The sequence below is a fragment of the Chiloscyllium plagiosum genome, unplaced genomic scaffold, assembly GCF_037043375.1.
Source record: "Chiloscyllium plagiosum isolate Xiang-an unplaced genomic scaffold, Cpla_swu_hap1 HiC_scaffold_2, whole genome shotgun sequence".
Lineage (NCBI taxonomy): Eukaryota > Metazoa > Chordata > Chondrichthyes > Orectolobiformes > Hemiscylliidae > Chiloscyllium > Chiloscyllium plagiosum.
In genome coordinates, this window is record NW_028270140.1 from 36,761,685 (window position 1) to 36,789,503 (window position 27,819).

At 40.3% G+C, this 27,819-nt stretch overlaps 1 protein-coding gene across 10 annotated transcripts in view; it reads left to right on the forward strand.

Annotated features, from left to right (window-relative positions):
- snx30 (sorting nexin family member 30) overlaps positions 1-27,819 on the forward strand; it is a 110,930-nt gene that overhangs the window by 18,358 nt on the left and 64,753 nt on the right. For 9 of the 10 annotated variants that reach the window (XR_015760087.1, XR_015760086.1, XM_087996221.1 and 6 more), the window contains exons 2-4: positions 15,504-15,692; positions 16,633-16,743; positions 20,928-21,086. Coding sequence is in view for 8 of the 10 variants with exons in the window: in XM_087996220.1 (XP_087852346.1) it covers positions 15,504-15,692; positions 16,633-16,743; positions 20,928-21,086 (459 nt within the window). In the remaining 2 variants the exon portion in view is untranslated. Of the gene's footprint in view, positions 1-2,270; positions 2,352-15,503; positions 15,693-16,632; positions 16,744-20,927; positions 21,087-27,819 lie in introns of those variants that run through there. The other variant, XM_087996224.1, reaches the window with a different exon arrangement.

A 27,819-nucleotide genomic window follows, 5' to 3' on the forward strand; every position in this document is an offset into this window, starting at 1 on the left:
ATGCACAAAGCCATGTTGACTATCCCGAATCAGTCCTTGCCTCTCCAAATACATGTACAGCCTGTCCCTCAGGATTTCCTCCAACAACTTGCCCACCACTGAGGTCAGGCTCACTGGTCTATAGTTCCCTGGCTTGTCCTTACCACCCTTCTTAAACATTGGCACCATGTTAACTAACCTCCAGTCTTCCAGCACCTCACCTGTGACTATTGATGATACAAATATCTCAGCAAGAGGCCCAGCAATCACTTCCTTAGCTTCCACAGAGTTCTGGCATCCACATGATCAGGTCTTGGGGATTTATCCACTTGATTGGATTTATTTTCTTTTGGAGCAGAGGAAGCTGAGGGAGCATATGATTTTGAGGCATAGACAGTAGATCATGAATTGTTTCCCCATGGCAGATATGCTGAGGATCAGAGGGCATAATGTTTAAAGTGCACAAGTGGATTTACAGACCATCTGAAAGTTTTTTCACCCAGACTAAACATGGAACTTGTTGCCTGAGAGGGCGGTGGAGGCAATTTCTCTTGCAACACTTAAAAGGCTTTTGAATTAATACTTAAAATGCTAAGTAATTGTAGGCTATGGATCAAATGTGGGTAAAGTGGAATTAGTGTTGTTTTGTTAGTTGGCCTAAGTGGTGGGCTGAACGGAATGACTCGTCTTAGCATGTGCAAGGTTGTCTGTGTTGTAGGAAAATTCTTGGGCATGTTATCCAGGCACGGAAATGACACTTAAAGGAAACGTTGACAACAGCTTTAATGTTTGCCAAATTACATCACTTAATTTAGTAAGTTGTAGGAAATCTGAACTTGCTGCTGGTAGGTGACTTTAGTGGAAAATACAAACCTGAATTGTCACAATTGATGTAGTGACAGGCTCAATCTGCCAAGTCTCCCAGGAGAAATCCATGTGAACTCTTGAATGAACTGAGCTGTTTCCAGTAGTCCCTTGGCTTTTGTGGCTTTGTGCTGTGTTCTGGGCGTGCCCGGTCAATATCTTCAAAATGGGGTGAATTTTTCATTTAAAATTGAAAGCATTGTAGAAAAATTCTAAAATTAAAGTGGGGATTGGGGAAGGAAGTGCAAGAAATGTTCTTTCCACCCTGCAAAACAATTAGAGGTGTTAGGTTTTTTGAGATTCATACACCCTTGTTGCAACTGCAACATGCCAACTTCTGTCAACAGCCAAAATTTATTAAGCACAAGCTGTGGAGGAACCCGAACATCTTCGCAGTCATGTCAAGGGATCTCTCTCTGAACAGAGGGACAGTTTTTCCTTTATACAGGACAAGAGTTTCCTGTTACAATCAATAACGCCCACAAGATGACCCCCCAGCCATTCCCCCCACAGTCATGTGCCACTGTACACAATGTGATCTTATCATTTCCAGAAATAACGTCATGTAAATCATCCCTTAATGATCAGATCTGTTGTGAATCATTTTGTTAACTTCAAGGAGTAGTCAGAATTTTAATTGCAATGTTCTTATTTATTTCTGGGTATGATGTACTTCTATTACTCTGAATAACTAGGAAATGGCCATGCACATTGCTATCCTTTGCCATTCAGAGCAATGTAAATTCCTTACATTCTACCTGTAAGACAGAGACTTGCCACTCTAGCCTTGGGACATCCAGTTTCCTGCAGAGCAGAACAAATTAACCCTTTAATATCTCAGGGACTCCAGTTGCAGATGCTTTGACCCCTCTTATCAACTTGCAAGGCAAACTGAGATGAAGGAGGAGAGGAATGGTCTGCAAGGTGATGCATTGTGATGCGATGTTCAGCTAAATCTGGGCTGTCATTAAATAGGGACCAAATTTGTGGACTAAGTCACTCCTAATTAGTCACCGGTTGGATTAGAGTCCAATCAAGTTTGTGATTGGGATCTGGTTCTGAATAAATCTGCTGATGCTCTTTGAATCTGGTCTATACTGTTGAGTAGGCACTCATCATAAAATGGGATGTAAACATGGTTCTGAGTCGAGCTGTCTTTGAATGTAACTGATCATGTTTTGGGCATTGCTTGATGTCCATAATATTCTTTTGAGTCAAAGGCTTTTTAATTTGTTTGGAAAAAAGAACATTTTGTGCTATTGGAGTAGGAGTTGTAATGTGCCTGAATTTTTTTAACTGCAAGGCAGTTTCTGTTTCTAATTTATGGTGAATGTCTAACATGTTTACACTAGCATGATGTCTGATCCAGCAGAGTGGGAATATGATATGTTGCTTTGTGACTTGGGACTTGAAAACAAGAATTTACTTGCCCTGCAAAGGAAACAACACCTACCTTCCTTGGCTGATAGAAGACTGAAGTGCTTCACACTCAAGGTTTTTTTCGCAAGGTAATTGCTGTTGTAATGTAGAAAACATTTTGTGTGCAGCAAGCGGCCATTTGATGATCAGATTTTTGTGGTGGCTGAGATTTTGTTCAGGGCACCATGCTTAAGTTCATTGTCATTGAATCTTTTTAAACTTGAAAGCAGATAATGATCTTTTCAATATCTTGTCAAAGCCTCCATTTCTCAATGGTGCGTGCTCTCAGCACTACACTAGCTGTGCCAACCTTGGTGGTGATTGTTTTTTGCCCTCAAGTGGAACTGAAAAACAGTCCCAACTAACTGAGGCACAACTGACATTGCAGTGTTATAGTGCTGTATAAGTGCTCACTGTATTAGCCCAAAGGGTGGAGGAATAAACCAGGGAACTCCAGGCATAGCAAATGAGGTGGTTACAACCAATGATGTCTCAATTTTTTGTTAGTATCGTGCAACAGATTTTCAGTAAATAGGTTTTTGATTAAATCTTTTGAACAATGGCATCCCATCATTTGCCAGCTCCCAAATTGAAGGTGACATCACTGCTCGCTGTCTAAATTTCCAGCAAATTAGTTCACAGCAATTCCAATGCAAGACCCTGCCATTAAATTTTGAGCCATTTATTCTCTGAAGAGATTATAATTCAAATGGCAAATCCAAACATTGCCAGTAACAGGTCTGGTACCATCATTTTTGTTCTCCTGTATATGGTTTGTCTCTGAAATTTGAAGTCTTTTGAAACTTCTAATACCCAGCAATTCATTTTGAATGCTTTGTCTGGGAGATGGTGGAAACTGATTTAGTAGTAACTGAATCAAGGAAATTAGAGGTAATGAAGAGAAAAGGATTGCAAGATGTTGGATAAATTGGGTAGCTTTAATAAAAACTTTAACTTAAGTGTGATAGGCAGCTATAATGTATAATAATTTGAGCTATTAGAAGCTGGGAGCATTTATTTCAAGCAGCCAGTGAGTTGAAGAAAGATAGGGAAGACACTGTTTCACAATCTGATCACGTTCAGTGACTAAAGGAATGAGAGTACTATCTTTAGGGCAGCACTTCAATCTGGTGCTGAATTTAAATTATTTAAAGACAAGCTTAAAGATCTAGCAGAACATGTCTCCATGGGTTACTTATCTTCAAATTTAGAGGGGAGTAGCTAAAAATTCAAATTTTAACATTGCTGGGAACTGCTGGTAGGACTCGTTCTGTTATTCTTGTGTAGCACACATTCCTGTGATGGGCAGGAGATTGAAATAACCCTATTAATTTTTTTCCCTCTTGTCTTTGACTCCACTACTGGAGACTGATCTAGACGAGCATTCCAGTATAGTACTACAGAATAGATGCACTACCAAATGTACTGTCACTTGAATGGCATGTAAAACTGAGATTCCATTTGCCACCATGGGTAAAAATAATCCCATACCACCATTCTGAAGAAAAGTAGGGAACTCCATTTAACTATGTAATAACTATCTTATTTCTAACCTAGTTTTTAGACACTAATGCTACTACTTTCCCTTTTTATTCCTTTTTTTTGTATCCAAGATTTGTACCTAAGATGCTACCATTAGAAGGTAGCCACTGTAAAAAAAACTTTTCACTACTCCTGTGCTTCTGTACTGGAATACACATGATTCTGATAGTCACCAGGGTCTATGTTTATCCCTCTGTCAACATTGCAAAAATACAACAGATCTGGGATCTAGTTACTGCCCCATTTTTGTTTCTGGAGCTTGCTGAGTCCAAACTGCTGTTCTTATTTCCTACATTATAGCAATGACTACACTTTTTTTTTATTGGCTGTTAAGTCCTTTTGAAATAGTCATAGAGATGTACAGCATCGAAACAAACCCTTTGATCCAACTCATCAATGCCAACCAGATATCCCAACTAAGGCAGATGAACTCAGGGCATGGTTAGGAACATGGGACTGGGATATTCTAACAAATACAGAAACATGGCTCAGGGATGGATGGGACTGGCAGCTTTATGTTCCAGAATACGAATCCTACAGGAAGGACAGAAAGGGAGGTAAGAGAAGAGGTGAGTGGTGTTTTTTTGATAAAGAATAGTATTACAGCTGTACTGAGGGAGGATGTTCCCAGAAATGCATCCAGGGAAATTATTTGGGTGGAACTGAAATGAGAAAGAGATGATCACCTTATTGGGATTATATTTAAGACCCCCTAACAGTCAGGGAAATTGAGAAACAAATTTGTAAGGAGATCTGTTATCAGTAGGAATAATAGGGGATTTTAACTTAGACTGGGTCTGCCATAGTGTTAAGGGTTGAGATGGAGAGGAATATGTGTGTACAAGAAGATTTTCTGATTCAATATGTGGATGTACCTCCTAAAGAAGGTTCAAAACTTGACCTACTCTTGGTAAATAAGGCAGGGCAGGTGACTGAGGTGGCAGTGGGGGAGCACTTTGGGGCCAGTGACCATAATTTTTAGATTTTTAAATACTGATGGAAAAGGATAGACCAGATCTAAAGGTTGAAGTTCTAAATTGGAGGAAGGCTAATTTTGACTGTATTCGGCAAGCTGATTGGGGGCAGATGTTCGCAGGCAAAGGGATGGCTGAAAAATGGGAAGCCTTCAGAAATGAGAACCAGAGACAGTATATTCCTGTTAGGGTGAAAGGAAAGGCTGGTAGGTGTAGGGGAATGATGGATTTCTAGAGAAATTGTGGGTTTGGTTAAGAAAAAGAAGGAACCCATGTCAGGTATAGGCAGGAATGATCGAGTGAATCCTTAGGGTATAAAGGAAGTAGGAGGCCAAAAAAGGGACATGAGAGCTTTTGGCAAATAGGATTAAGGAGAATCCAGAGTTTTTACAAATGCATTAAGGACAAAAGGGTAACTCGGGAGAGAATAGGGCCCCTCAAAGATCGGCAAGGCAGCCTTTGTGTGGAGCCACAGGAGATGGGGGAGATACTAAAAAAACTTTGCATCAGTATTTACTGTGAAGAAGGAAATGGAAGATATTGAATGTAGAGAAATAGATGTTGACATCTTGAAAAATGTCCAAATTACAGAGGAGGAAATGCTGGATGTCTTGAAACATGTAAAGGTGGATAAATCCCCAGGACCTGATCAGGTGTACCATTAGAACTCTGGGAAGCTAGAGAAGTGATTACTGGGCCCCTTGCTGAGATATTGATAGTCACACGTGAGGTGCTGGAAGGTTGGAGGTTGGCTAATATGGTACCGTTATGTTTGATTCCAAAAGTGCACTATAATCTCAAGTCTTGCCTTCTCCTCAGTCTAAAGCTTTGAGTGAATGATTGATTAGTTTTGTGCTTTCATTTTGAAGACTAAATTAGTTTGCGGTTCAGCAAAAGATGGAGCTATGAATGTCAACATCATTGGAGATAATGGGAGATGTGAAAGCATGCTGTCAACTTAAGCATTTATTTAATATTTAAGCTTCAACTTTGAAATTGGTGAGGAAGGTTTATTTGGTGAGGAAGGTAGTTTTCTTAAAGCAAAATGTCTAGTAGCATACTTCTACTAAGCAATGTCTTTTGAAATTATTTAGAAAATAGTGAATGTAACTGTCTGAAACATGAAATGATTTAATTGTAACTGGCAATGCAGTGTTCAGCCATGGAGGTGATTTGCAGCTAATGTTGCCACCTTGTCTATAGGTTTTGGCATGAGCAAATTAATTGTTGCAGGAATTGAATAGCAGCTAAGAATTGATCTGAGCAAATTAGCAGAAACCAGATATCCAGAACCTGTACATATCTCTTCCAGTAATGTTTGGTTCAACAACAAAACACGTGTCGAACATGATGAAAATGTAAAGTTTGGAGTTGAGCAACATCAAGAAATGTGAATGGATAAGTAGCAGATTGTGTTTGAGAGTTGAACAAAGTTTAGGATTAGCATAAAATGGATTTTCATGTGAGGCTCAGATGAATATTAACCAGAGAAATGAACCCATAAGCCAAGGGAAATCAGAACAGCTACATAACTGACCAGTGCATAGAAGCTTAAGACTGGGCAAAAAAATATAAGGTGGGAGCAGTAGGAACAGGAGTAGACAATTCAACCATCTCCATATCTGATCAAACACTTCAATGCCTTATACCAACACTATCTCCATAACATGTGATATTGGTAATCTGCTATAATCTCAACTTTAAACATGCTCAAAAACTGAGGTTATAAAGCTCTCTGGTAGAGAATTCCAAAGACCTTTTTGCGAAAATAAAATTTATTCTCATGTTCAAAATAGCAGCATTTTCAAGTTGTACACTCTATTTCTAGACTGCCAAAACAGGAGAATAATCTTATGTCTCTACCTTGTCTAAGACTTTTTGTATTTTATAGGTTTCAATGAAATCCCCTCATTCATCTAAACTGTAGTGAATACAGGCCCAATTTCTCCAGTCATGTCATAAGACAGTCCTGCCATCTCAGGAACAGTTCTGGTGAAACTTCATTGCACTGCCTCAATGGGATAATATCCTTGAGGTAAGATTAGATTACTCCGTGTGGAGACAGGCCCTTCGGCCCAACAAGTCCACACCGACCCGCCGAAGCACGACCCACCCAAACCCATTCCCCTACATTTTACCCCTTCACCTAAAACTATGGGCAATTTAGCATGACCAATCCACCTAACCTGCACATTTTTGGACTGTGGGAGGAAACCGGAGCACCCGGAGGAAACCCACGTGACATCTGGGAGAATGTGCAAACTCCACACAGTCAGTCACCTGAGACGGGAATTGAACCCGGGTCTCTGGCGCTGTGAGGCAACAGTGCTAACCACAATGCCACCGTGCCGCACATAGTTTATTCTGTGATATGGCCAGGTCGGTAGACTGATCAGCTCAGAAGGATTAGATTAGATTCCCAACAGTGTGGAAACAGGCCCTTCAGCCCAACCAGTCCACACCAACCCTCTGAAGAGTAGCCCACCCAGACGCATCTCCCTCTAACTAATGCACCTAACATTATGGGCAATTTAGCATGGCCAATTCACCAAGTCCCACATCTTTGGATTGTGGGAGGAAACCAGAGCAGCCGGAGGAAACCCATGCAGACATGGGGAGAGTGTGCAAACTCCACACAGACAGCCACCCGAGGCTGGAATCTAACCTGGGACCCTGGTGCTGTGAGGCAGCAGTGCGAACCACTGGGCCGCTGATGAGTACTCCTGCACACTGCACGTGCAATCTAATCCAGTTTCTGTACAATTGAATGAAGACACATACTCATTCCATCCAGTTTGTGATAAAGCCTAGCATTCCATTTGCATTCATATTGTCTTGCTGGACATACTTGTCTTCAATGACTTAATCAATGATCTAGCTTCCTTGTATGTTGACATTTTGCAACATCTTTTCATTTATGGAAAAACTTTGCCGACCTCTCTCTCCTACCATAAAAGAACCTCACTTCATTTTTAGATGTGCATACTGTTGGTCTGGCATTTCCTCCTACACTGTTGATTGAACCTGGGTTAATCTCCTGCCTTATTGGTAATAATAGACTAGGGGCTATGCCACCCATTGAGGTTGCAGATTCTGGCGTACAGTTCTGCTGATGCACACTGCACTCAGGATGTCCAGTCTTGGGTTACTAGATCTGTTCTCATACTTGCCATTTAGCATGGCGTTAGTGCCACGAGACAATATGAAGATGGAACACTATTACCCCAGGGGCTCTGGTGTTCATGCTTGCAGTTATAGTCATGGTCAGAGGCATCTATGGCAAAGCATGCTGCTGAGGATGCTGTCAAATTGTTGTTCCTTTTAGTTGGATCTCTGTCTCAGACCAGTCGAACAGTCCTTGTCTTATAAAACTAGACCAGCTTTAAGTAGTACTAGTGAGCCACTCTGGATAGTTGAATTCCTCCATCTAGAGTACATTATGTGCTCTTGCCATTACCTCTGCTTCCTCAGTGGTATTTAACAAGGGGTACTGACTTCTGCTTTTGTGGGGGCATATGTGGTAATCAGGAGCTTTCCTTACCCATGTTTGACCTGATGGCGTGAAGTGTATGCTCTCGTCAGGATTAAGGACTTCCAGGGCAATTCTCACCTGACTGTGTATCCCTCTGCTTGGACTGTTCTGGTGGAGCAGGGCATAGTCAGGTATACAGTTTCCTTTCTGGAACATTAAGGTGTGATATCAGTGAGTATGACTTATCAGGCTGTTGCTTGACTAATTTGAGAGAGCACTCCTAATTTTGGCACTTTCACTTGTTTTTCTGTTTGGTTGCCCAATTTTTTTTCATTATTGAAATTCTTATTTGAATGATGGATACACGTGGAAGACAGCAATGTTGTGATGTGCAAATAGACTGTGATTACTTTTTCCACTGCTATTTTTACTAGCTCACAACTTTTCATGTTTCTTCGAATGGTGATAAGCTGTGGGCAGGGAATGCAGAAGTGAAAACTCATGGCAGTGGACGGTTTTTACTTCTTGAATTTGGCTTTCAAACTACATGAATTTGAGAAGTCAGTAGATTTAATGTATAATTAGATTGCGGCTTGGTTTGCTTGTAACTTTGCATTTTAGGTAAAACTTAGGTAATTAATATTCAGCATCATGAGGGATAATGTGATATGAGCATTGAGTTTGTCTTTTGAGCACGGTTGTCAGTAGTACATCTTGCTGCGTGTTGCAGCAAACAAATGAAATGTGTTAAATGTCAGGTTAAAAGTTGGTTAGAGTCCAGGCAATACTTTCCTAATTTGTTTTATTTCAACTTTAATCACAAAACTGTGTAACAACTTAGTCAAGCTGTCTCGATTATCCCTTAATTAATGCACAATCATCACCTCCGTCTGTTCTATCTCATGGAAAGAGGTCCTTTGTCCCATTGTGTCCATAGTAGTTGTCAAGCATGTGCCTGTTCTAATCCCATTTTCAAGCACCAGGCCCTAACCTGGTAGGCTATAGAGTTTGAGTTGATAATCTAAAAGATAAAATATCCTGGGTTCCTGTTTGTACTAGTTTTCATTTAGTAGTTAGTGGGTTTCAGATGGCACCCCCAAAAAGCTGCTCTGGGTGGGGATGGGGAAGAATCCTATCAACTCTCTCAATCTCCACTCCAACTTCCTGCTGTTTATCTTACCTGTGCCCCAGGTTATTGATCCCTCTTTTTCAAGGGAAAGGTTTCTCCTGATCTTCCCAATCAATGACCTTCAGACTTTGTGCACTTCAATCAGTGCCTCCATCCATTTTCTGCTCTAAGGAAATAATCCCAATGTATCTAGTCTATTCAAAGCTAAAACGCTGAACCCTGGCAACATCTTAGTAAGTCTCTTCTCCACCCCCTCTTGTTATACACATCACTTCTAGAGTGGCAATCTGAGCTGTGCACAACTCCAGTGGCCTGCCTAACATTCTATAAAGACTCCATGATCATCTTCTTTGTATGCAGTGCTTTGGCTAATAAAGATAAGTATCCTGGCATGCTGTACTAATCACTTTTGTCTCCCTGTCCTGTTGCTTTCACTGATCTATGGACTTACACACCAAGGTTCCTTTAATTTTATTTATTTTTTATACTTTGCCTGGTCCTGCCATTTATCATGTATTCCCTTGTCTTGTTGGTCCTCCCAAACTGCATCAACCTCTCTTTTCAGTATTCAATTCAATTTGCCATTATCCATACAACCTATGTATTCCTGTAATCTGAGGCTTTCCTCCTCACTATTTACCACAACACCCCAATTTGCATCCTCTGCAAGTTTATTGATTGTACCTATATCAAGATTACTAACATACACTGTAAACAATAAAGTTCCAGCACCAAACTCTGGTACATCACTGGCTGCATGCTTCCAGACACACGCACGCACACCCCCTTCATGCCACCAAATCAATTTTGGGTCCAAATTGTCATGGAACCCATAGGCTCTTAGCTTTTTAAGTCTGCCATGTAAGAACTTGCTAAAAAAAACTCTACTGAAGTCTACATAAGCTACATCAACTGTGCTACCCTCTTCTCTACACCTAATTACTGCTTGGGAAATTCAATCCAATTTGTTAGACATGATTTTCCCTGACTAAACCATGCTGACTATTCTCGCTTCTTTTGAATAGAAATTAATTCTGTCCCTCAGAATTATTTCCATTAGTTTCCTACCACTGATTTGGACACTTTCTGATCTGTAGTTTCCTATTGTATCTCTACCATATTAACTATCGTCTAGTTTTCACATTGTCTGGCTACAGTAGAGGTGCCAGAGGATTAACGGCCAGATTGTTGCAGTCTCCTCCTTGCCTCCCATGGTAACCTGGGACACACTTCATTTGGGCCTGACACTTGCAAGACATTTGAAATTGCCACTATTACATCTCCTCAATGCTAACTTGTTCAAATATCATTAACGCCCTCTCTGATTTCTATACTTCAACCTTCTCTCAATTCCTAGTTCCTTTGGTCATGGGCATCCTTGCCAAGGCAAAGTTGCAATAACTGCCAGCTTATTGCTTAGGCAAAAATGCTTACTGTTGGTTTGAGCCTTATTTTATCAATGAATGAGTATACTATATTTCACAAATGACTTGATTTGAAATGCATTGATTGTATGGAAGTCAGACAACATAATAACATGATGCCCATTTTGTGATCAGGACATAATAAAATTTAATGATCAGTTGTTCCCTCTTTCTGGTTGAGGAAAGCATTAAACAGGGCACTTGGGACTCCTCTTGCCTAGAATGTCAGAGTTCACCTTCCACCTGCTCCAGTGGTATGCCGTGGCTGAACAGGTTGATTTCTAAAAATAGCTATTGATCAGAGGAATAAATCAAATTCTCCTATCTTCATATTGCTTTGTTATCTCAATGGTTGACTTGTATTTGGACTTGACATTTTTAAATCAAGAATAACACCTCTATGCGATACTTTTTGTAATTCCTGAAAACTTGTTTTCTATCATACTGAATGAAGCCTGTCTCCCTTTTTTAATAAGTCAGCTTAATTGTGACACTTGAGCCGACTGCTGTATGGCTCATGCTGAGAAACAACAGAGCTTTAGTTCATTGCACACAATTTTCATGAGGCTCAATGTTAAATTCAATTAAGTTCATAATTCATAAATTATGGCATTATGATAAAACTAAATTTCATTCACTCCTCCCATTAGTCTCGAACTATATGTAGCAATTGAACTGTTTTGAATGTGTTTGTTACTTAGGATCTCGACACCTACAGGAATATCAGCTGTTATATTTGAGACATGCTGTGAAATGAATTTGAAAAAGTGCAGAGGTGGCAGAATGCTTGCTGATTGGCAGCTTCCATAAGTGCTATATTTTTCACTTCCGTACAATGTTTAAAATTGTTGGGCTGCTGTTTTGTATGTCATGGTTTAGTTATTTGGGGCTATCCTCTAGTCCTTTACTGCAACTCTATATTGGTTGTTAGCTGTGTTGGTTTCCAGGCTGGGATCCTACTTTCAAGCCATCAATTTGATTTGAATTAAGTTATTTAATCTTATTGTTTGGCTGTGTAGGATACTTGCCAAATTTTGGAAGTTAGGAAATATATGCAAATTAGTGAGTGTGCACCAGTGTACTTGAAAGCACAGTTTCTCACTATCTTTCATCAGTTGACCAGAGATGATCCTGTGATGTAGATATTTCCAATCTCTTATGCAACATGTTCAAATACAGCCACTTAATATGCCATCTGGCTGCTTTTGAACTCTTGATAATGCCCCACCTCCAAACTTTTTGGAAACTTCGTGCTCACTTCATTTTCACCCCAGTCTGCCTGCCAATGAAATGGCAACTGGCATCTGTTTGATACTGAGTGGTGTGCCTTGAAATCCTTTTGACTTAATGTGAATCAGCTATAGAAAGCATGCTGTTCATGAGCTTCTCTGAGCAAAATGGCGAACCTGATGCCTTCTAGTTAACTACACTGCATTGATAGTGTTTTTGTTTCTACCCTTCCCCAAACCCACCAATGCTCTGAAAGATGCTACCTTAATGCAAATGTTTTATGTCTGTGCTGGAAGCTTGTTCAGAGCTCACTTGAAAATTTGTTTAATGTTTCTGTAGATCAGTTGATGCAAAACTGTTCAGAGATATTAGTACAGACCTCTGGAGCAGGTAGGACTTGAATCTGGGGCTTCTGGCCCACAGGTAGGGATACCACGACTGCAGCACAAGAGCCCTCTTCTATATTATATGCTACAAATTATCTTCAGCTATTTCTCTGATAGTATGCTTGAGTTCAAATCCCATGCCAAGTTTTAATCTCAAGTGTGCTGATAACTCAGGAAATGGCTAATGAAGATTTGTTGCACAGAGGTTTTACCTTCAAAGTTCCAATTTTTAAAAACTTAATTTTAAAAATTTTGCCAACACTTTTTTTAGGACACATTTTTTAAAAGTAATTGAACAGAGTTACCATACTGCTTTTTGAAGCAGAAGTCCTGTTTGATCAATTTATTGGACTACTTTGAGGTGACATCTGTTCTAATGGATGTAGATGTAGGTTTGCTTGCTGAGCTGGAAGGTTTGTTTTCAGATTCCTGAAGAAGGGCTCATGCCCGAAACATCAATTCTCCTGTTCCTTGGATGCTGCCTGACCTGTGCTTTTCCAGCAACACATTTTCAGCTTGTTTTCAGATGTTGCCTAGTATGGTGATGAAACATCACTAAGCCCACTTTTGTGTTCTGGTTTCCTTGGGTTGGTGATGTAACTTCCTGCAATGTAATTTCCTGTTCTTCAGGAGTGGTAGATAGGATCCAAGTCAATGTGTTTATTGAGAGTTCCGGTTGGAATGTCCTGCTTCTCGGAATTCTTGTGCTTGTCTCTTTGGCTTGTCCTCGGGTGGTTGTGTTGTCCCAGTCGAAGTGGTATCCATCCTTATTGTATGGAAGGATACTAGTGAGAGTGGGTCATGTCTTTTTGTGGCTACTTGATGTTCATGTATCCTGGTGGCTAGTTTTCTGCCTGTTTGTCCAATGTAGTGTTTGTACAGTTCTTGCAAGGCATTCTGTAAATTATATTAGTTTTCTGTATAGGGTCTTTTCAAGTTCATTAGCTGCTGTTTTTGTGTGTTGGTGGGTTTGTGGGCTACCATGAATCGGAGTTCTGAGTAGTCCAGCAGTAATTTCCAAGATGCCTTTGATGTCGGGGAGAGTGGCTAGAGTTTCTGGAAGTGTTTTGTCTGCTTGTTTGGATTTGTTGCTGAGAAACTGGTGGACTGTTTTCATTGGGTACCTGTTCTCTTTGAATACGCTGTATAGGTGATTTTCCTCTGCTCTTCGTAGTTCCTCTGTGCTGTAGTGTGTGGTGGCTCATTGAAATAGTGTTCGAATGCAGCTCTGTTTGTGGATGTTGGAATGATTGCTTCTGTAGTTCAGTATTTGGTCTGTGTGTTTCCTGTAGATGCTGGTTTGAAGCTCCCCATTGGCCGTTCGCTGTACTGTGACATTTAGGAATGGCAGTTTATTGTTGCTGTTTTCCTCTTCAGTGAATTTCATGATAGTAAGGGTATTATTGATGGCCTTGAAGGTTTCCTCTAACTTGTTTCATTTAGTGATGGTGAAGGTGTCTTCCACATAGTGGACCCAAAGTTTGGGTTGGATGGTTGGCAGAGCTTTTTTGTTCGAGTCTCTGCATTACTGCCTCTAAGAATCCTGATATTGGAGATCCCATGAGCGTTCCGTTGGTTTATCTGGGTGGTAAGGCATGGTCCACTAGCTTGATGATATTGCCCTTGCTGATGAAGTTGGTGTTTTCTGTATGTATCTTTGGTTCTTCTAATAGTATAGTCAGTGTTTCTTTGGCCAGGTTGATGTTGATGGATGTGAACAGGGCTGTTATGTCAAAGGAGACCATTATTTCATCCTCTTCTAGCTTGGTGTCTTTGGTCTTCAAGAATTCTTGGGTGGAGTGGCATGAGTTTTCTGATGGATGTGTTGTACGTGGATTTGGATAAGGTGGCAAAAGTCATGGTGGAAAATAAACAAGCATCTCTAACAGAATGCAAAGAACAAGTGTAAATGGGTTGGCAAAATCCACACGGATTTGTTTGGTACCTCAGTTATTTATAACAAATGAAATAACAAACACATGGTTGCCAAATTGCTGATGTCATAAAGGTCGGTAGGAAAACCAGTTGTGATGAGGGCACCAGATTATGGAAAGATTTGGGTAAGTTAAAGGTTTTCTTAAAGTGGGCAAAGGTGTGGCCAATGGCATATGATATGGGGGAAATGTGAATGCTTCCATTTTGACAGGAAGAACAAAATAAAATCTAAGCAGAGAGGATGCAAAGCCACCTGAATGGCCTTGTGCATGAGTATTAATTGGGAAAGTCAGTAGTATGTATTATTGCAAGGGGAATTGACGACAAAAGTAATGAAGTTTTCCACTATTTGTGCAGGGTACTGGTGCAGCTGCCACTGTAGTACTGTGCATAATGTTGGTCACCTTTTTTAAAGGAAGAATGCAAATACTTGAGGCAGTTTAGGGAAGGTATGCTAATGTTTGAAATGTGTTGACTTGGAAAAGTTGTACGTCGGCTTGTTTCCATTGGAGTTGAGTGAGAAGCAACTTCATTTATATATGAAATCCTGAGGTGTCTTGACAGGGTAAATTGGTGAGGATGTTTAGTCCTATGTGAGAATCTTTATTTAGGGGTTGCTGTTTAAAAATAGGCCTCTTAAGACCAATTTAGCTGAAGTTTTTTGAGGGTTGAGAGTCTTTGGAACTCTCAACCTTATTTGTCATCTCTTTCAAGGCTCATAGGTGGTTATTAGGTCATGGGCTCAGTCTCTTGTGCTGGAAGAAAAACCTAATGCTACCAGATGCCCTGTATGTGGCAGTTTGATTGAACAGTGTGACCTGAAGCACTGGGAATCAGAGCCTCATGTTTTTATGATGGAGGCAGATAAGTTCTTGTTAAGCAAGGGATTGAAAGGTTAAGAATAGGAAGGGATGTGAATTTGAGCTTGCAGTCCAATCAACTGCCATTTGTTTAATTGCAGAGCAAGTTCAAGGGGCTGTGTGGCCTAATCCTTATTGTGATGCAGGTTGATGTAAGCCAAGTAGAATATGCCTTTCATAGTTTTACAGTTACATTAACAGATTTGTCCAAATGCATGTCACACCTTGTATAGTCATCTTGATAACCAATTCTAAATACTGATCAAAACTGTTTATCCACTCTTTTTAGGATCAAATGTTACCCAATGGGACACCAGTGGAGACATCAAGTCCTGCTTCTTCCTCGTCTCTCCTTAATAGGTTACAACTGGATGATGAGCTGGATGGTGAAACCAAGGATCTCTTTGTTACAGTCGATGACCCAAAGAAACACGTGTCTGCAATGGAGACTTACATTACCTACAGAGTTAGCACAAAAGTATGAGCAAAAATTTAAGTATTTCTAGCAAAATTTTTTTTCAGTGTTTTTTTTAAATAATAGAGACTCCTTACCATGCTGCTTGCAATGCATTGAGAGTCCTTGACATGGTTAGTGTCTGGACATGAGATAGACAGCAGGGTTTCAGGAGTAAAGGGGTAGTAGGAGATAAAATAGATGAGGGATATGTTGTAATCTGCCATTTCTCTAAAGGTTCATAGGCTGTGGGTTCAGTGTCTTGTGCTGGAAGAAAAGCCTTATGCTACCAGATCGCCCATATGTGGCAGTTTTTTGTGGTTGAACGGTATGACCTGAAGTGCTGTTGCATAGGTTTCTCAACTGCAGCAATACTAGAATTTAAAGTGACTAGGAATAGTATAAAATGAATGCTATAATATATGTATAATGTGTAAATTGGATTTAAAGCATGGAAAGAAATTATACTTGGCTTTAGAGCTCTAAGTCTTTAATTCCGAATTCTTGGTGTTGATATTTGAAAAATAAGTTAAATTTACATTGATACCTTTGTTCTTAAGTGTAGTGATCATGGCTGGGGAAAGTACCAAACATACCTGTAAAATATTCCATCCTGATTCTGACTACCAACCTTGATTCGAAGTACTTCTGCCAAAAATAGGACTTTGATCCTGGATGGGACTGATTTTTGATTAGCTGAGTGTTTTGAAATTCCTCTCAACAGAAAAATAAACTTTAATTTGCCTTTAAGGTGTATTGACAAAATATGAAGCATGATGACCCAGGATAATGTATCCCAAGTTGTTTTTTTTTCTTAAGGTGGTTTTTACATTAATTCCTGGGTTGGAATTGTGTGTACTATTGTTTAAAAATGCAAAAATCTGAGGGTCTGAACACATTGCAAATGCAAATTGACATTCTGGCCTGATGCTTCCTGGTTACTCACAGCTTTGATTATTTACAGACCACCAGAAATGAGTTTGATTTACCAGAGTACACAGTTCGACGTAGATACCAAGATTTTGATTGGTTGAGGACTAAACTGGAAGAATCGCAGCCGACTCATCTTATTCCAGTATGTACCAAATAATTGTCCAGGTTTATTTCTGTGGGATGTTTGGTGTTTATACGTTGGACAAAGATCTTGATGCCATGTTGGCTCAATTGTCATTTCATTCCCTCTCCTCTCCAAATCATCCGTCATCAATTTTTAGTGTTGTCATAGTAACTGCAATCGACATGGGAGTGACGTGGAAATCTGAAGTTGGTGCATATTCCTTTTTGATTTTGGCATCCTGTAAGTCTCTTGCCCGAAGATACTGACAACTCCTGAGAGATCCAGTTTTGAACAGAGAACTTTTTTTTTCCCTTTTGTCCAAGAAACATTCATTAATAATGCTTGAATGACACAAAGACCAAACCTGATCCTTGACTTCTACCTGCACATTCGCTTAATGTAAGAGATGTGGTATAGCAAGCTGCATGTCCTACACTTTTTTTTTGTGCAGTACCATTTTAAAAATTTCTCTTCCTCCACCCTGTTTATTTTGGGTACATAACTGAAGGTGAGTTGTAGTTTACCCTTCTGTTGGTTTGATTTGAAACGTGCTCATTCAGGGTGGTAATTCAACATTAAGGTTTTTTCGTCTATGTGGTATAGAATATCAGTGTTTTCTTCCAAAAGGGAGTTGGAAAATAAAGATGTGACTATCTTGCTCATAGGCAATCAGTGAGATACCTATTACAATGTTGCCAGAACTAGTCTAATCTCAACAATGGGGCCACTGCAGTAGTACTTTGCAGAAAACTACCTATGAAGTATTCTTTTAATGGAGAACCATGGCATACATGTTTGTAATAGACTGGCACATACTGTCCTATGATGGTTATAATCTGTCATTGTTAAGCATCTTTTGAGAGACTATGCTGTCTCTCTTTTTAAGCTCCATTGTATACAACGTACTCCAGAAAGAAAGCCAAGTATATACCTTCTATAGATATTGGCTCATTCTTTCAATTACTCCCCCCCCCCCCCCCCCCCCCCCCCCCCCCCCGGTAAGTAGGCAAAAGCATTCTAATCCCTGTTTTCCTCTTTTTTTTGTTTAAATCCAGTTTTCAGAATTATTGTTTATTTAAAATCCGTTCAGTTTCCAATGAATGCCTCAAGTTCATTACTTTCTTAATAATCCATGCTGACCTTGCTCCAAGATGATGTAGCCTTCTGCCCTAAGAGTGAAGAAAACACTTGATGATGTCAGGGTGTTTGTGGGAGAAACAATTGACCAGTCTCTCCAAGATTATGTTGGAGAAATACAGTCACGCTTTTAGCTGCATAACAAAGAACTGAAGCACACTGCTGTACATAAGACACATCCCCTTTTTGACTCAATGTGTCTTTGTAGATCTACTGCAAGTTGTGTTATTCTGAATAGTTATGCCTATCAGAACTGGATTAAAAGTATTTAAACACTGTGTAAAGCAGTATACAAATAGCAAGATTCATTCATCCTCGGATTTTCAACTGGGTTTAAGTAAAAGCAAAGTACTGTGGATGCAGTGTTGAATTTAAATTTGGCTGTATTGGTCCAAGGAATTGCACTAATCTACATAATGCAGATTTGTGAAAGACTTCTGGAATATTTGTAAAATGTATTTTGTAATCCTCAGCCTGTCTTCAGTGCTGTACTCCAGACTGTGTATTGACAGGCTGGATGCCACTCGCTTCCACACAAGCACATACCTCTCACGTGACCCCAATCCCCCCTCTTCTCCTCCTCCCCGCTCCCCCAAAAAATGTTGCTATGGCAGCAGGGTTGATAGAGATATAGGCCAAGGTCTGGCAAATGGGACTGGATTAATTTTGAATGTGTCAAGGGATGTGCAGGCTAGACGGGTTAGCTATGGGAAATGTGGGATAACTGGGATAGTTTGGGGGACTAGGGATGTCTTCAAAGGGTCAGTGCTGACTCAATGAGCTGAATGGCCACTTTGCATGTGAAAGGGATTCTATGACCAAGCTATAAGGCAATACAAAATAAATCTGATTTTGTCCTCCTTGTAGCTCAGGGGCACAATTCTAATGGCATCAGTAAATCAGTTTATAGTTGTGCAACACTAGAGTAGTTTAAAGTGTGTGCAGAGGTTTTGAGTCATTTTCACTCCTAGAATTGTTGGGCCTTGATACTTTCACTTGAATTTATTTCGAAACAAATCTTTCTGGCAGTTTCAGCCCTACTATCTTAATAGCAATCTCACTGTCGTCATGTATAAACCACCCTCGTAAATCACAGATGTGATATTTGCACATTGAGTGCAAACCTAGCAGCAGCTGGAAATCGATGAGCTGACTGCTGAAACAAATGTTTACTTTCTTCTGAAGTCACTTTTTTTTTTTGAGACCATGATTTGTTCTCCTTTCAATCCCCACACATAGACACAGTCAACAGGGCCAGTTCAAGGATTTGCAACAACGTTTGAACAGTTTTTTGCACTTTTTTTATTTGGGTGCAAACGTGAAGTGAGATGGCTGACTCTGTTGCCTGTGCATTTATTTACATTGTAATGCACAGTTCAAAGGACAATAAATCTTTTTTAATCCTATAACTTAGCATGCATTCTCAATGACCTAGAATGTCAATTTCGGCAATATTGCAATACAGCACATTATTGCTCTGTCATGCAAATAAATGCCATTGCTTCATCTCTCCGTCTACTCCACACTTCTCCTTTTTAATAATCATGCTTTAAAACCTACCAGTTTGACTTTTTAATTACCTGACTTAATTTCTGCTTGTGGTTTTATTTTGCTTTTAAAATGCCTTCAGAATTTGTTACATAGCCAACATTAAAAAATGATGCTATGTTTAAGTTTAGGCCCTGTCTTGGCTTAGTAATAAGCAGACTCATGCAAAATCTTTTAGTTTCTTTATGTATAGCCTAATTTATCACCACTTAAATAGTGTATTCTGCATCCTGTATCCGTTGTGCAAATCTATCTACATGGTTAGTATCTGTTTTCATAAAACAATGTAATCTTGGTAAACTCTTGGCCCCTATATCCTGTGGCTTAAGTAATGAACTGGTGGGTGTCATGTTGTGTACTTTATAAACCAACAGTATCCTTTCAAAAATGATGACTTGCGGGAGAATGTTAAATTGCACTATTACCTAGAATTGTTTCGAATTTTACGTGACAGAAAAAGGCCATTGAACCTAATAGGTTGATATTTGTGAAAGCATAAGTCATCTTCCACTTCACTCCCATTTACTCTATTCTCATATCCCTCTATTCCTTTTACCTGATTATGTATTCAACTAGATTCCTCTTCACTCTCTGCTAATCTTGCTACTTCACATGTTATAGAGTCATAGACATGTACAGCACAGAAACAGACCCTTTGGTCCAACTTGTCCATGCCGACCTGATATCCCAAACCAATCTAGTCCCATTTCCAGTACTTGGCCCATATCCCTCTAAACCCTTCCCATTCATATACCCATCCAGATGCCTTTTAAATGTTGCAGTTGTACCAGCCTCCATGACTTTCTCTGGCAACTCATTCCTTATTCTCACCACCCTCTGTGAAAAAGGTTGCCCCATGGGTCTCTTTTATATCTTTCCCCCTCCTCTCCCTAAACCTATGCCCTCTAGTTCTGGATGACTCCTCCCCACCCCCAACTCCCCCGCGCCCCCACCCACCCAGGGAAAAGACTGTCGATTTATCCTATCCATGCCTCATGATTTTATAAAACTGTATTTCAGGTCACCCCTCATATTAAACAGTATAGGACAAAAAATGTTAACTTTATTTTAGAAAATGAATAGTTTGTTGTCTTCACAATCAACTAAAATGTGGATTATTTGCACTGAATTTAGGTTTTAACTGAAATAACCATTGAACTGTTCTTTCCTATTCTTTACTATTCATAAGTGATGAGATCCATGTTCTACTGGATTCCTTATTAGATTTTAATGGCTATCTCATTAATAGCATTTTGTGTTTGTTTACTTCCACAAGTTGAAAAACGTAATTTCTGTGAGACTTATTGAACATTAGACAATTTTGAAGCCTTTTATAGGTCATCTCTAAGTCTGCCTTTTCATTAGGCCACCTGATCAATCGCTTGACTAATACAGCATTTTCATAGCAGTTTGTGTCTCTTTCTTGGAATTACAAAATCCCGTTTGCAGCTTGAGAATGGGAAGAAAACTAAAATTATCAACATTAGTAATTGGAGACTTTTGTTGTTTTTGTACAGCCTCTTCCAGAAAAGTTTGTAGTGAAGGGAGTGGTGGATCGCTTTTCCGAAGACTTTGTGGAAACTAGAAGGAAAGCACTAGACAAGTTTCTGAAAAGAATCGCAGATCATCCAGTTCTTTCCTTCAATGACCACTTCAACGTTTTTCTAACGGTAAAGGTATGGCAATTTTCAACCTGTATCATCAAATGGTATGAAGGAGTTGAAATTTGTTGCAATGGAATATTAAGATTAGGCTGTGATGTGATAATAAATGAAATAGCAACTTAAATACAAAATATTTAGTACTAGTTATGTAATTAAAAGATTGGCACAAGTCTCCGAAGCTGAGAGTATTTTTTTCTCATCCATTGATCTGCAGTTTGAGGCATTATGCAATATTGATCTGGCATCAAAATGTATATTCTAATTATACCCCCCCCCCCCACCCACCAAGGGTCAGTATTAGTTGTGAAGGCTTGTGAAGAATTAATGTTGAATGACCTTTCAAGATCAGCACTAATTTGACCCTGTCTTCAGAAACAGGGCTGGTTTTTAAAAGATGACTTTTGCAGGGGTGGGGTTGGATGTCAAGATTGATTATTGATTTTTACTATCCAGTAATGCAGCTTTTGAGCCACAACATGAACTTTTTTAATATACAGGTAGGGTGTTATATAATGGCGGCCTTGAGCATTTCAAAAATGAGGGAGAAGTGCCACAAAATAGTATATTTTCAGATTTCATTGTGAGTTACAGAATCCCTACAGTGGAAGCAGGCCATTCTGCCTATTGAGTCTGCAGTGACCCTCTGAATACCAACCCTGCCCATCTCTTCTTTCTCTTCCCCCCCCCCCCCCCCCAAACTCCCCAGCATTGCCCATGGCAATCCATCTAGCCTGTGTTGTGGGTACTGGCCATGCTAAATGTCCCAGAATCCACCTAACCTGCACATCTTTGAACTATGGGAGGCAACCAGAGCACCAGGAGGAAGCCCATGCAGATATGGACAGAATATGCAAATGCTGGATGCCATTGTGATTGCAGTGGTACATTTTGTTTTGACAAGGTGGCATCAATGCTTGGCCTTCCAGATTCTGTTGTAAAAGTTAAACTTCAAAAAGGCTTATCACTTGTGCTGTTCTGCAATTAACTGTGCTCACATTCCCCATGGCCTCCTGTTCTATGATTCCTAAAAATCTAAAAATGTCAGTTTTAAAAACTTGTTAAAAATCAATTCAATTTTTTTCAGGGCAGCACAGTGGCTCAATGGTTACCATCACTGCCTCAGTGCCAGGGACCTGGGTTTGATCCACCCTCTGGTTACAGTCTGTATGGAGTTTTTAAACATGGGTACATTTTTACTTGGTTGGGTTAATGCAATGTAAATCAATCGTCTTGGAAGAATGTAATTTAGAGCTTGATAGGTTCAAACACATCTACATTTTCAACTGTTTAAGTGACGTTACATTGAAATGTTTAACTTTTTTTGCAAAAAAAACCTGTTGCAAGGACCAAACTAATCAGCCTGTTTCAAATTTCTCTCCAGGTGGTAAGTCACCAACTGGTTGAACTGTGTGAATACAGTAGACTAGTATTTTGAGATGACCATGTAAGGAAATGTAGTATATAAGCAATCCTAATAGCCAGACCTCTGCTTTGACCACAAAACCCTTAAAGCAAGTAAAAAATACAAATTTTCGAGCAAACAAAGGCCATTCTACCTCTTGAATGTGCTCTGCCATTCAAATGAGACTTTTTTTTTTGGAAAACCAAAAAAAAGACTCTACCCCCATTTACTGCTGTGATAGTGCCAATGTTTTCTATTTTGGTGAATTTGCCTTTAGCCCTGTCCTGAAAGGATCACCCCTAATTTTTAAACAATTGCTTGATGGTCCTAAAACAAATGCTGGAAATAAGTGGGTCAGGCAGCATCCATAATGAGCAAGCTAATGTTTATAGAGTCCAGATGACACTCAAGGTGACCAAGCGTGGAGGGGACAGCATTTATGCAATAGTGCTGGGGGCGAAAGGGTGTTCATAGTTCACATTAAGTGATTGGAATGTGAGAATGACCGAACAATGAAGATAAGATGTCGCTCCTCCAGCTTGTGCTGTAATTCGCTGGAACATTGTAGCATGCCGAGGACAGACAAGTGGATATGCGCGAGTGATGCTATGTTTAAATGACCGATTATGGGAAGGTTGGGGTCATTGCTTGTACACTGACTGGAGGTGTTCCTCGTAGCTACCTAGTTTACATTTTGTTTTTTCTCTCTCTGATCTAAAGTAGACCACATTGGATGCAGTGAATGCAATAGATCAGATTGGAGGATGTATAGGTGAAATGCAGCTTCACCTGGAAAGAGTGTTTAGGCCCTTGGATGGTGAACAGGGAGGAGGTAAAGGGCAGGTGTTGCACCTTTTGTGGTTACATGGGAAGGGGGCTAGTGTTGGTGGTCGAGGAATGGCCAAGGGTGTACCGGAGGAAATGGTCCCTGCAAAATGTTTGGTGTCCCTTTTGCCTATGTTGTATCTGTTTGAATGCCACCTTCCAAAACTAGTACTGCTGACATGGCTTCCTCCTTCCATGAACGTAGTTTCCCACCGACTGTGGTTGATAGGGCCTGCAACTGCATCTGCTCTACTACTTCTACTTCTGCCCTTGCCCCTTCCCATCACTCAACAGAATGATTGATTGGTTCCCCTTTATTCTCACTCTTTCCACCAGCCTCCATATTCAAAGGATCATTCTCTCCCATTTCAGACAACTTGAGCAGAATGTCACCACCAAATAGATCTTAAACCTCATTCCATCTGCATTTCGCAGGAATCGTTCCCTATGGGACGGTCTAGTCCATTACTTGACTGCCAACATCACACCCCTTCCCATGGCACCTTCTCATCTAACCACAGAAGATGCAACACCTGCCTCTTCACATTCAAGGGCTTAAAACTGTCTTTACAAGTGAAATGCTGCTTCACCTGATCTCCGCTAATCTTATGTATTGTTTGTTGCACAGTAATGTGGCTTACTGTACATCAGATAAACTAAACGCAGACTGGGTGACCGCTTTGCAAAACGCCTCTGGTCTGTGCACAAGCATGACCCAGACTTTGCTGCCTGTTATTTTAAGTGTGTCCTGCTTGCATGACCACTGTCTGTCCTTGGCATGCTGCAATGCTCCAGCGAATCACTGCGCAAACTGGAGGAACAACTAGCCCTTTCCAACCTTGTGGATTTAATATAGTTTGGCACCTTCAGATTATGTGAATCCACTCTCATTCCTTCCCTTTTTAAAGTTTTTTACTGGTTGTATTCTCTTGTCACCATGTCCTCTATCCTCCTCCTTACCCCTGCCCCAAAATTTCCGTGAGACTGTGCGTCTAACTGCCAGACAGGGAAAAACCATTTTGTTCTGCAGTTCTGATATTCTGATCACTTGCTCCACATGAACAACATCCTTTCTTCCCCAGCACAATAGCATAAATGCTGTCCCCTCCACACTTGACATCAGCTTTGAAGAATTATCTAGTTAGCTTGTTCTCTTTCCATGCGTGCTGCCTGACCTGCTGTGATTTCCAGTATTTTGTTTTCAGTACAGATTCCAGCATCTGCAGTAATATTCTGTCTGCTATTCCTAAACCAATTTCACCTTGTCCTGATTCTGAATCTTGTTTGTTTCAATTAAGTCACCCTCGTTCTGCTGAATTCCAATTGAAACAGACCCAGCCCATCCAAACTGTAGTCATAAGACAACCTGCTTATTCCAGGTGTCAATCTCCTTAACATGCACTTAACACATTTGCATCCTTGTTGTACAAGGAGGCAAAACTGAGTAATTTGAGATGTCTCACTAATGCCAAGTATAACTGAAGCATAATATCAATATCATAGATCTACAGCACAGCAAAAAAAAGCTCTTTGGCTCATTACATTCATGTCAGTCAAAAATAACTATCAACTGTTTTAATCCCAGTTTCCAGCACTGGTCCATTGCCTTGTATGCCTTGATTCGGAGATGCCGGTGTTGGACTGGAGTGTACAAAGTCTAAAAATCACACCACAGGTTATAGTCCAACAGGTTTAATTGGAAGCACACTAGCTTTTGGAGCGACGCTCCGAAAGCTAGTGTGCTTCCAATTAAACCTGTTGGACTATAACCTGGCGTTGTGATTTTTAATCTTGTATGCCTTGGCATCAAAGCATCCTGTTCAATTTCTCCAACGTTCTGTTAACTACCTTAATTGCTAAAATTCTTCAGTTGTTCTCACACTACTTTGTTCCTGTCAAAGTGAGTGACTTTACATTTTTCCACTTAATATTCTGTCTGCCAGATGTTTGTCCACTCACTCAACCTATCCATACCAATCTACACCTCCCTGTGTCATCTTTACAGATACCTTCCTATTTGTCATTTGCAAATTTTAATTACTTTCCCTCTCCCCAGATTGAGAAAATTTGGAAAAAGCTGAGACTCCTGTGGGACACCCCTTCACATTCTGTAATAAAAAAATTAATGTATAGTGTTTTCAACCAGTCAATCTTCTATTCATGTTAGTATGTTATTCCCTATGTATGAGCTCCTATTTTACAAACTAATCTTAACATTTCTTTATCACAATGTAACGATCAAAGTTAAGCTGCTCAAATCTGATATCTCCCCTGGGCCGCAGAGGAACTTGGAGTGGGAATGTAAAGATCTAATGGTCATAATCCACGTAGATATCAATGACATAGCAGAACCTGTGCCCTAGTTTTATCTAAGGGAGTATGGACAGCTAGGGGCTAAATTTAAAAAAAAAAAAAACAGAACCGAAAAGGAGCTAATCTCTGGATGACTACCTGAGCCATGAGCTAATTGGCACAGGGTCAGTAAGATTAAGTAGGTTCAAATTCATGGGACATTGCCACTAATACTGGGGAAGAAGGGACCTGTTCCAGTGCGATGGTAGTCTGAGCCATGTTGGGACGAGAGTCCTAATGAATTGATAACTAGGGCTGTAGACAGGCTTTAAACTAAATGGAGGGGTGGGGTGCAGGGCTCAGTTATAGGAGAAATTAGAAAACCTGAATTAAAGACTGAAGAGTGCAGAACCTGGGAGAGGTTATCAAATTCTCCAACACAGATACGTACAGGACAGATTGTATAGAAAGCATTAGTAATCAAACTTCAAGCACACTGGATGTACAAATGACAATGAGACATGTGATTCATAGAACTGAAGATATTGTATCTGAATGCACGCAGTATAAGGAATAATGTAAATGAGCTTGTGGCACAGATTGAAATTGGCAAGTATGACTTGGTGACCATCACAACATGGCTGCAAGGGGATCTGGTTTGGGAGCTGAATATTTGAGAATATAAATCCTATTGAAAACATAAACAGGTGGACAGAGGGGTGGGGTTTCCTTAGTAAGAAATAAAATTAAATCAGTAGTAAAAAACAAAATAGGGTCAGATGGTGTAGAATTGAGGAGCTGCAAAGGTTTTTTTGGGAAAAACCATGCACAGGCCTCTAAATAGTAAGGAGCTGGGGTGCAAGATAAGCCAGGAGATAGAAAAGATGTGTAGGAAAGGCAAAGGTACAGTGACCATGGGAGGTTTAAATATGTAGGTGGACTGGGGACTAACTTGGGTTAGTGGATTGCCAAAAAGGACTTTGTACAGTGCTCCAAAAAGCCATCTTGTCAACAGCTTGTGGTGGAGTCCCCTAGGGAAGAGACAGTACTGGATTTAGTGTTGAGCAATGAGGCAGACTTTTTGAGAGCTTAAGCAGAAGGAACCCTGAGGAGGCAGTGGTCGTCGTTGTTGAATGTACTCTGCGAATTTGAGGGGGAGAAGGTAGAATCGGAGGTAATGGTATTACAACTGAATAAAAGCAACTACAAAAGTAATGAGGGAGGAGCTGGGTAAAATTGGGAGAGGGGTTTAGTAGGAAAGACAGCGGGACAGCAATGGCAGGAGTTTCTGGGAGTAATTCAGGAGACCAATTTATCCAGAGGTAAAATAAGCATGGTACAGGGAGGATGAGGCAACCGTGGTTGAGGGAAGTCTGGACTAACATAAAAGCAAAAGAGAAAACTTATGATGTGGCAAAAGGCAGTGGGAAACCTGAGGATGGAAAGCTTGCAAAGACCAGTCGAGGGCAACAAAGAGGGGGAAGATTAAATGGGGGTAAGCTAGCCAGTTATATAAAGGAAGACTAAGTTCCCTTAGACAAAGGGCAAATAGGAGACATTAGGCCACTGGGAAAATTATGCTGGAGAGATAATGGGGAATAAGGAAATAGCTGAGTAACTGAATATTTACTTGATGTCAGTCTTCACGGTGGAAGACACAAGTAATATTCCAGAAATTAAAGTGTGAGCAGGCAGAGCTGAGTATGGTGGCCTTCACCAAGGAGAAGGTGCAGAAAAACTGGCCTGAAGGTGGATAAATCACGTGGACCACCAGATGGACTATACCCCAACATTCTAAGTGAAATAGCTGAAGATGTAGTGGAGGTGTTAGTGATCTTACTGGAATTGCTAGAGTCAGGGAGGGTTTGACAGGATTGGAAAATCGCTAACAGGCACTCCTGTTTTAAAAAGGGAGTAAAGCAAAAGACAATAAATTACAGATCAATTAGCCTAATCTTGGTTATGAGAAAGATCCTGGAATCCATTGTGAATACTTGGACGTGTATGGTAAAATAAGACAGCATGGTTTCATCAAGGGGACGTCATGCCTGACAAATCTACCAGAATTCGGTTAGACCAAGGAGAGCCAATAGATATTATCTACCTGCACTTCAAGATGGCCTTTGACAAGGTGCCACATTGGAGGCCACTGAGTAAAGTAAGGGCCTGTGTTGGAGGCAAGGTGCAAGACCTGGATAGAAGCTTGCTTGTCTGGCAGAGTGGGGC